Source organism: Hippocampus guttulatus, chromosome 7 (assembly GCF_054856545.1).
Source record: "Hippocampus guttulatus isolate MCC_2025c chromosome 7, RoL_Hgut_1.0, whole genome shotgun sequence".
Classification (NCBI taxonomy): domain Eukaryota; kingdom Metazoa; phylum Chordata; class Actinopteri; order Syngnathiformes; family Syngnathidae; genus Hippocampus; species Hippocampus guttulatus.
In genome coordinates, this window is record NC_141267.1 from 21,147,581 (window position 1) to 21,157,705 (window position 10,125).

Genomic DNA, 10,125 nt, shown 5'->3' on the forward strand with positions numbered 1-10,125 from the left:
AATATTGTCCTAGTCTTAAAAATACTCCTTTACAAACACGCTAATTCAAAGATTTTTTTTTTGTCATTTTTGTGAATTAAAAAATGTACAAACAAAATTTTACATGTACAATACACCCAACATTTTTAAAATCAATTTTACACACATTTATTGCAATGCCCCACCCTCCGTTTTTTTCCAGAATTTTCCCCAAGACCCCGACGCATCACCTTTAGTTGTGGAACTTCACAATACAAAAGTAGCAAACTCACCCAGATTGAAGACATTCAGCGACTTCCTGCGTCTCTGCGCAAACCATGCCGAGGCCACGCCGATTGCTTAGTGAAAATATGTTTTTATTATTTTCAGGAATTTAAAAAAAAAACCAACACAAACAAGCCTCTTCTCGTTTGAAAGTATTCCAGGCGCAACATACAGAAGAGGCAAACGACTGTATGGCCAACAAAGTGCAGGGCGTGTCAAACAACACGAAGAGAACGCAGTGAATGAGGAAAGCATGCTCGCCAAATCGTGTTCTTTGTAAACAAAATGTCAAAAGGTGCATGCAAACATACGCGTGGCTCTATATCGACGCCACCTGAGCTTGAATTGGAATTTCTAAAATGTAGTCACACTTCTGATTATTCTTTTTTTTCTTACCATTCAATCAGAACTTTTGGATTGGAAAAAAAAATCTGGGTTTGAAATTTAAATTCAAACTCAGAATGCACATATAAACTTCCATCCGTGCGTTTTTTTTTTTAAACACAAAACAGCGAACATGTGCTACAAAGACAACAAACAGCGCACGTGCTGGGACCCTCCCCAGACGTGAAAATGGGCACAGAATGAACCAAAGTGTAGCAGTGCGAACGTTCCCAAAGTCAAAGCTTTGGCGTGTGTGCGTGCATCCGTATTTACCCGAGGAGACTCAAGGCACTTTTTTTTTGTTTTAAAGTCAGTCCCAGCGGTTTTGCTTTTTAGTCCAGGTTGAGTTCAAAAGTGGTCATGATGTCCTGCTGCATGGTCATGTCGATGCATGATATCTACCACAAAAAAAAAAAAGACAAAAAAAATGCAGAATACATTTGAATCATGAGGCATTTGTAAAAAATTTAACAAAAGATAACCATATTTATAGTTTCATCTGTACTTCATTTATATCCTCTTTATTTTCACTCGCGTCCCGTTTCTGTACCAAACTGAGTTCCTGAACTTTTTATGCATTAACACACACACACACACACACACACACACACACACACACACACACGGGGAGCGCCAGTTCACATCAAAGGTCAACCCCACATTAAAGGGCCCAAAGTGCAATCTTTGAAAATGCAACTTTAATTTTCACACGAAGCAAGAAAATAAAGTAGTAACAAAGTCAAGTAAGAATATAGTAAATTAATAGCAAAAAATGTTTTTTGTTTTTTTTAAATAAAAATGCCTGTTCCTGCTGTGCGTGTGTTGGCCTCCTAGGGGCAGTGTGGTATTGTGCATGCATGAGTTAAGAAAAGAATAGTAGAAAAAGAATGTTGCAGTGGAGGTCTTTAAATATACTGTATATATTGGTTTTTTTTTGCATATTTGGAATAATATGTACCTTAGAGTGTTGTTACCTGTCTCTACATGTTCCTATACTGTTTCTGTGTAAATATTAATTTGAAGGAATATCACTTCTGGAAGTTGATGCTAATTTCCCGTTAGCATGCCAATGGTATTTTACATTGACTTTAGCATTAGCACTGGCGATGTTTATAAAATAAACCATGTCTTGTATTTCAATACACAAGGCGTGCGATTCTTTTTATTGCAGGCCCTTGGGCACAATCATTTTTAAGATTTTGTGAAAAGCCAAAACCGAAATGCCGTTCAGATTTCGCTGAATTGCGCAACCTTACTCACCGCCTCCCGCCTACGACGCTCCTGTTCCTTCTTTCTAGCCAGCTCCCGCGCTCGACTCATCGGGGACTGGGAGCTCCCTAGCCAGGTCTCCACGGGTGATGTCGGCTGCTCGCCGCCGCTGGGGACTTGTGGCGTCGTCTCTTCCGAAAGGACGCAGCTACCAGAGATATTCAAGAGTTTTGTGATACATTGTTAACTCTTAAGGGGCAAACAGTTGAATGGCTGCATCTATTGCGAACAGATTTTTGCCATTTGATGGCGGGAGTACCTCTTTTCTGGAACTTCCAACTTCTTCTGCTGCTGCTTCAGTGCTTTCTCCATGGCAGCCTTCCGGAACTGCTGGAAGCTCTCTTTGGACGACTTGATGGCGGTCGGGATGGCGGCCGACTGCTTCACCAGTCGGGCCCATGACCCGGCGTTTTTCAGAACTATGTCCTAAAAAAAAAAGGAAAAAAAAAAGTGAGTTTAACTCCAATAAAAAAAAATTCCACCCATGACGTGCCTGTGGCTCCACAGGAAACATACGCTTTTAGGATTTTTTTCCTGCAGGCTTGATTTGATGGGAGAATTGGAGGACGATGACACATCTGCCACTTGACTGTCAGGAACATCTTCAGGGCATCTGGAAGCTGGAAGGGAACCAGTTCAGCTTTGTTTCAACAGTAACCTTAGTTCTGATATTTACATAGTGGTACTGGTTACTTGAGAGAAAAACAACATTTTGATTCTTCCGTCTGCCCTTTATATTCGCCATGACATGACACAAAATTCCAGAATACTCTAATGTAAGACATAGTTTTGTACGCTCACTTACCAGTTGGAATGACGTCTCTGGCAGGCGACGGGGTTTTCCCCAGCGGTGACAGGATGGAGGCCTTAAAAAAAAAAAAAAAAAAAAAAGGCAAGGTTACTTACTAGCAATGTGTCCAAATGAAAAGAATGCAACTATATTTTCATCCCAATGATTAGTTGTATTCATTCATTTATGATTTGAAATTCTTAAAAGGAGCTACTTGCTTTCAGATTCAGGACATGTACAGTTCAGAAAATCGCAAAAAAACAAAACAAAAAAAACATGTTCCTGGTCGGATAAACAATTTGTTCCTCAGCATATTTACCAGTGTTAGCTCAAATCCAGATGTGGCCCAGACCAGTATAGTTTCAGGGGACGCCATGGGGGACAAGTCTGTTAACGTTTAAAAGCACGAATAGTAAATGCATTGTACAGATGCACGCATAAATACATTTGAAAAAATATATATAGATAGATAGATAAAACGGGAATGGGCAAATCACCTGGCGGGGGCAGCGTCTTCCCACCGTCGCTCGCCCAAAGGCATTTGGTTTTTGTTTGCTTGGAAGCAGCAGCCGGAGGAGGAGGCTGTGTGTTAGCAGAGCGCCCCCTGTGGGTCAGGTTGCCAGTGGCAGCCTGAAGCGTGACAAGCACCCGGTTGGCATCCTCGGCAGCTCAAAGCGTCAACAGCCGCAGGGAGACGTTTACCTTTGCAGTCAGCTTTTTACATGGGCCTTTAGCGCTCTTCTGGAGCTTTTCCACTAAGACACAAGCAATATGCCGTTTAAAATGAAAACTGAAAAACCTATAACGTGTGTATTTATTTGCAATCTTTATCGCAAGGGCGGTCAAAGTATGGTAGGGGGGCCACATCACTTTGGTCATGAAGCCAGTTGCGTTGATTTTGCCTTCCCCGCAAAAAATACATTTCACATTCAATCCTTTAACAGAATTATTGCAAATACAAAAATAGTAAAACAGACAATTTTCCAAATGCACACACATTGCCATTTTGTTCATTGGAACCAAATTATTTGGATGTTAAATAATAAAAGACATACCATTTTAAGATTGTATTTTCATTAAACAATTAGTTGAATGCTTAACATTAAATCTAAAAAATAAAATGATTCAGATGGAGTACTTTACATTGACATGAAACGCTTAAATGGCATCCCAGTTCGACTTTTGTTTGGAAAAGCAACTCTGACGATTTGCATGTTTCTGAAATATTAGTGATGGTATAATGGTACATGGATTTTGTAGATGCAGTTCACCCCAAATTTCTTCACAAGATTGTCAGAAAGACACTTTCTTCATATGAGCATGTGTCGCGAGGTCTAAAAATGTCGGTTTTCAAAAGCAGGGTTTTTTCCCCCCCTCAAACAATACATTTTCCTCATTGATTTTAATGTCGACAAAAGTGGGTCAAACGAGGGTCCCGCAGTGACAACAGCAAAGAGGCTCACCAGAAGACGAGTGACCGCTGTCGGGAGATGGCGAGCTGCTGCTGCTGCTGCAGGACGGCGATGAGAAGCTGCTGCTACTGCTGCTGCTAAGCGCTGACGGGCAGATGAAACCAGGAGACACAGCTTGTTTGCCTGGAAATGAAAAACAATTGAGGGGTTATCCGTAATGACTGTCTAGGAAGAAAAACGGATGCCGGACAGGAAAAAACCCCCCAATGGTTACTCCATACGGGGGCATCCATGCGAGTTGGCGCAGCCAATAAACGAAAGTTGGAAGTCAAGGTAACACACGATTGCGCAATGGGCATAAACGTCTTTAAATAATTGATTATTCATAAACTCATTTTACAAAAAAATATTGACCTCATTTGCAAAATTCTCAAACTGTCATTATGTATAAAATTAGTCAGAATAACGAATTTAGCACGACAGCCATCGAGAATTTTTTTTTTCCTTTTTGTGAAACAATGGCTGCAAACAATTGTTGATAAAAATAGTTGTGGAATAATTATTCAACTGGCATATGAATTAATCCCAACTACGACGTGAAGTGTAACATGGGAAGGCGGAAACTTCTCTCACCTGCTGCCTTTTTCTTTTTCTTCTTCACATCCGGCAGCCGTTTACCGGCATCCTTCAACTTGCCGCAATGTGCGGCTTCCACACGAGTCTCCATTTCCCCCCCGACACCGTAGGTCTTCTTGCCACATTTCATCCACCGGCAAGCCAGCACGAACCTCTGCAGGCGCCTCTGCGTCGACGTCTTCATCTTCTCCAAGTCCACCGTCAGCTCCTTGGCGGCCAAGCGCTGCGACGGGGCACCGCAAGCCTCGATAACGTTTGCCAGCTTGTCTGCGGGCAGAGCCTCCAAATCGAGCCTGAGCTGCCTTTTCTCCTGGTAAGTCAGCGGCGTCGGCTGGTCCCGGAAAGCCACGCTCCGGTTGCCGTGACTACACAGAAATGCTCAAATCAGGACCCGCTAACAAAAAATTTATAATTCATTGAAAAAGGGTACATACGAAGTCTTGATGTTTTTCTCCATGATATATTGATATTTGGACGATTTGTGCTTGAGTCGAGTGATGTCCTTTTCTTTGGCCCTCCTCTCCTTCTTCAGCTTGTCCTTTTTTTGGGGTTTCATCAAGGGGTCCTGAGTGAGTCTCCTCAGCTGGGCACTCACCGCTTTCAACTACACACGGCAGAATGAGAAATGAGCAATGCCACGAGGTGGGCTGTGTTCTTCATCATTTGCGTCTTCCCTAACCACTCTATGGGGAATTTTAAATAATGGCCTCCAGGTGTTGATCGTTTTTAGCGACTATCTTGCAACAAAACAGAGGTCACAGAGGACATTTGACAGACCTTCTCCTCCAAGTTAGCCAGTTGCGTGGCGACCTCCTGCGACGAACTCTCCGTGTCGGAAGAGCTCTCACTCTCATTCCCGGAAGCAGAGGAAGCGGCGGGGAGGCTTCCCACGCAGTCGCCCTTAAGCTTATCCAACCGATGAGGCGCCGGCGCGCATCTTTCCGCCGGCTCCTGCGGAACCTTAGCGTAGCGCGCCTCGAAAACCTCCTGGTTGGTGACAAGTGGATACGTTCGAATAATGCCTGTCCACCAAGTTTTTTCACACTTTAAAAAAAGTACAAATGCAAATGTTGAGAAATGGTCATTTGGTCGAGCGACTCAGTGGGTTCCCGTGGTATTTATGCACATTTGCAGCACGGTGGAGACATCGGCATGTTTGTGGCCCCACCCCCCAAATATCTGGTGTTCTTGTAGGCTTTTCCTGACCCCCCCCCCAGCAGAAGCGTGAAGGTTTTTGTGGCAAGAAAAGAATCACACACACCTGCAGCTTCCGGGCCATGTAGACGACCTCGTGTGCAGGAGGGTTGTACTTGTAGCAATTGGAGAACATCAGCCTGACGTCAGCGGCAAACTCCTGAGCAAACGAGTATTCTCGCTGCTCCATTTTCTTCTGTATAAAAAAAAAAAAAAAAAAAAGAAAAAGAAAAAAGTAAGGCTTCCCATGGTTTTTTCCTACCATTTGTTTTTTTTTTTGTATTTTTAACCATTGTTTGGAAGCCAACTCTTGTGTGACAAACCAACCTCACTCGAAACTGTCTTGCAACCCTAATGTTTGTTTGAAACCCTACTCTTGCCTGAAACCCAAACCAAAGCATGAAATCCTCATTTAAATCATAATTTCAAACCCTAAACACATCTTCAACCTAACAAGTTTGAAACCCTAACATTTTTCGAAACCCTTATCCTGTTTGGATCCCCACTGGAACCGTAACTAACACCCCCCCCCCCCCCCCGCACTCCCGAAAACCCTAACTTGCCTTGATAGTGCCCAGGTCCATGGGTTGCTTGATGATGTCGTGGTAGTCGTGCAACGCCAGGGCCACGGTGTCCACGGGCGTGTAGAAGGGCCACGCGTAGGCGTAGTGCCTCTTGGAGAACATCTCCTTCAAGATGGCGTCGCAGTGCCGCAGGGGCTCGGGCAGTTTGGCGTGCATGTCCTCCAAATGAGTGAGGTCTTTCTTTGGCACCTTGATGGGGCGTCCGCTGACGGTCCTCACAGACGGCGCGCATGACGCCGGCGCCTCGCTGACGCTGCTCGTGACTGCTGAGGGGACAGGTTCCATTTTTCTCTTTAGTGCTTTTTTGATCTGATTATTTCAAAGGAGGAGGGGGGGGGGGGGGAAACCATCAAGAGCAAAATGATTAGAATTACAATATAATGTAGTGAGAAGACACCCAATTTACAACCTCACCGAGATTTCATGAGATTTTTTTCCCCAGATCTTTACGGCCTAAGATGCTGGAATTTTTTAAAGGTCTTTGTTTTCATGAAAAATTAGCATGCAACTATTTTTTTTGTTTGTGGCAGCCCGACTGCTGCGGACACATTTGAATTCGCCACTTCTCCCCACTTACACTTTCGTCCATCTGAGGTGCAATCCTGACAGGTGACACCGGGCGAGGAACGTCTGGCGGAACGACGGACGCCGTCTGCTGAAAGCCCGCTTCGGCCATCGCGGGTCTCGGCTTCAATGAACCTGCTGGACGACAAGTGGCACGAATAAACTCGCACGGTCCCTTTTATTCCATTAATTTTCCCCGATGCGTGATAAAAGTTTGAATGGCAGCTACGGGAAAGAAAATAGAAATAGTTCAGACAGGTTGGAGAGTCTCCAGCTTCATGTGAGGCGCTACTGCCATCTAGAGGTATCCACCACACACAACATGCGCCAAAATGTATTGTCAAGTACTCAACACATATTGGGAAATTTTTCACTATTTGCTATGTTCTATATCACGGATTTTCCACTTAGTGCGGATCTGCCACTGATCCTCTGCGATGACCGGGGATTTACTCTCGAGGAAAGCCAGAAAAAGGGGCCGTGAAATCAAATAGCCCAGAGACCTAAAATCATTTCATACATCGCAGATGTTGCCTCGCATCAAATTATCTTACTGTCTGATGCCGTGTTGCTGCGTGAAAGCGCGCGCGCGCACACACCTGCAGCTGGGTGCCCTGTGAAAGTCAAATGTCGGTCCTCCAGTCTTGAGTCTGTGACCTCGATGTGAAAGATGCCCAAAGTAAATTTGTATTTGTCGTGACTTACCCCCATTGCTCTTCTTTCCTTTGGCTTCTTCCTTTGCAGCGACTTGCAGGACTTCACATTCGTCAGTGGGCATTTTAGCGACTTCAAGCAGAAAAAGCTTCTCCAGCGTCTGGGCCATGAAAACAATGTCATCTCCGGGCTGAGGACAGGAAAACGTACACGATCAAAACCAAACTCCTCCCAAAATAAATAGATTAATAAATTCATGTTATTCACAGCACTTGAATTCTTACAACCTCATTTTAAATTCATTGTTATCCTCTGCAAACAACACCCCAGCAATGACGAGGTGAAGTCAAGTTGAGATTTCGGCAGACTTCTTGGAAAATAAAATCCTTTAACTTCATTCTTTGTTTGTGCTCCGGCATGCAACTGTGTGACCTTATTTCGACAGGCTTGCGCCTTTCCAAATCATGTCCAATCAACTGAATTTACCACAGGTGGACTCCAATGAGCTAATTATGCACATCATTTTCAAATTTTACATTTACAGTATATTCAATTAGCACCCCACCCCACAATAAACGAGGGATTGCTGTAAACTGTTTTGGGAATCATTTGTGGTAAACTTAGGGTGTAAACAACTGATATGGACAATCGTAATTACTCATTTTTTCCCCCACTCTTCTGGTTTACTAGCATCCGCGTACTCGTCACATTATCTCACCTTGTTGTACACATAGCAGTTAGTGAACATGGTGTTAAAGTCTTGTACGCATTCCATTGCTTTCCAGTAATACTTGTTCTGGAGTCGCCTCTTAATGGTGCCCATATCCATCGGATTCTTGATAATTGTGTAATAATCCTGGAAATGAAACCGTGAGAGGGGAGAGCGTGACAGCACAACTCGACGGAGAGGAGGTTAGTGGAAAAAGTCGGGATGAGGCCTAACGCACGGGGAGACGCAGCGCTACGGCATCGACGGGCTGGCGGAAGGGCCATGAGAACTGGTGGCGCCACAGAGTTTTGACCACCGTCTTCTCCAGGTACTGCAGCTGGTTGGTGGTGCGTCCTGGTCGCTTCGGGTTGGCTACCTCGGGCGGGTGCGGGTTCCCCTTCGCGCCGGGACAGACTTCCACATGGGACATGGTGCCAGCCAACGGCCATTAAGAGGAGTGGTCTGACATGCGCCTCCAATGCGACGAGGGGCTCACCTGGAATGAGAAGTACGGTCTTTAACAATCATGCGATTGTTGGAAGACAGAAGCAAGTAGATACGTCAGATAAATTACTTCCTAAGCTTTTTGTTCCCCCTTGTTTTGTGTGAATGGTACCAACAATGAATAGTGGGCTGAAAGTTGGCCCCGTCATTGACAGACTTCTTTGTTCTAAAAGTTATTGAATGTTGAAAAATATTTGCTGGTATGACTTATTTTGTATGAATGATTATCGCTGCAGTATTTTCAGTGATTCAGAGTACTGGATTGTAATCCAAAGGCATTTGAAGAGTCGGAAACTTCATTAATTTAAATGCTTTATAAAAATATCAGAAGTCGGTTTTTCAAGAAATTGTACATTTTCATGATGCACAAGAGGACGATACAACATTTATAAAAATGTGATGAAATGAATTGACAAATGTGTTTAATGTCTTGGACCTTTTCGTAACAATGCCTGGAGGACTTTTCATGATTTAGAAGACACTGATGATGGGAAATTCGGCGAAATTTTATAAACTTGAAATTTGTTCAAACAGCGCAACTAAAGTCATAGTCGTGAAATTTGACAGATTCGTTTGCTGCTAGCTAGCACGCCAAAATCCTAAAGGTGATGCCGCCACGGCGACTTTATCCATTTAGCTTTACTCCCACTTCCATTATTCGTCAACTTTGTCGTTATTTAGCTCAACTCTTGTAAAGTGGCGTTACCTACGCGCAATGTTTATCGAAGTGTTGCACTTAAAACTTGACCACTTCGGTCTCAAAACTGCACCGTTATAGAATTAGCACGATTAGCTTAAAGTTTGTGCCAATTTCCACAACATTTCAGCAACGAAAAAAAATAACACGACAAAACGGCAAGATGGAGTAACGTTCATATCTCGCTCGTCGTTTAATGTGTTTAATAAAGGTTAATGTAATCTTTTCGTATATTTACCCAACAACTGTAAGCGCCGGTTATGCAAAGCGAGAGCTGACGATTACCGGCGGTCGGTTTCGTTGAGCGTGATTTTTATCTTTCTTTTTTAGGGACACGTTCACCCATGTAAACAACTACAAAGGAAACTTTGTCAAGGACTGAGTCAATCTTACCGCGCTATCGTTAACTTTCACGTCACGGGAATCTTTGCATTCACCCTCTTGGTTGGCTGCTGAACCTCTGGAACAGTGGAGAATTTATAGCC

At 43.8% G+C, this 10,125-nt stretch overlaps 1 protein-coding gene across 1 annotated transcript; it reads right to left on the reverse strand.

Annotated features, from left to right (window-relative positions):
• Positions 1 to 201: 201 nt before the first annotated feature.
• Positions 202 to 8,869, reverse strand: brdt (bromodomain, testis-specific). The gene is made up of 18 exons (XM_086115516.1): positions 8,678 to 8,869; positions 8,449 to 8,586; positions 7,782 to 7,920; positions 7,090 to 7,214; positions 6,492 to 6,821; positions 5,996 to 6,124; positions 5,512 to 5,721; positions 5,169 to 5,338; positions 4,732 to 5,099; positions 4,150 to 4,281; positions 3,389 to 3,441; positions 3,184 to 3,316; positions 3,006 to 3,073; positions 2,702 to 2,762; positions 2,413 to 2,516; positions 2,156 to 2,322; positions 1,888 to 2,044; positions 202 to 1,025 (listed from the first exon to the last, which is right to left on the reverse strand). The coding sequence occupies exons 1-18, from the start codon at positions 8,867 to 8,869 to the stop codon at positions 960 to 962; spliced, it is 2,742 nt and encodes a 913-aa protein (XP_085971642.1). The 3' UTR covers positions 202 to 959.
• Between the last annotated feature and the right edge of the window lie 1,256 nt (positions 8,870 to 10,125).

Bases quoted from the DNA above. Each gene is read 5' to 3' on its own strand.
- brdt (XM_086115516.1), bottom strand. From the start codon at position 8,869: ATGTCCCATGTGGAAGTCTGTCCCGGCGCGAAGGGGAACCCGCACCCG. The intron at 8,587-8,677 runs GTGCGTTAGGCC...TTTCATTTCCAG, and splicing joins CCGTAGCGCTGCGTCTCCCC to GATTATTACACAATTATCAA. The intron at 7,215-7,781 runs GTAAGTCACGAC...CTTGTCGTCCAG, and splicing joins AGGAAAGAAGAGCAATGGGG to CAGGTTCATTGAAGCCGAGA.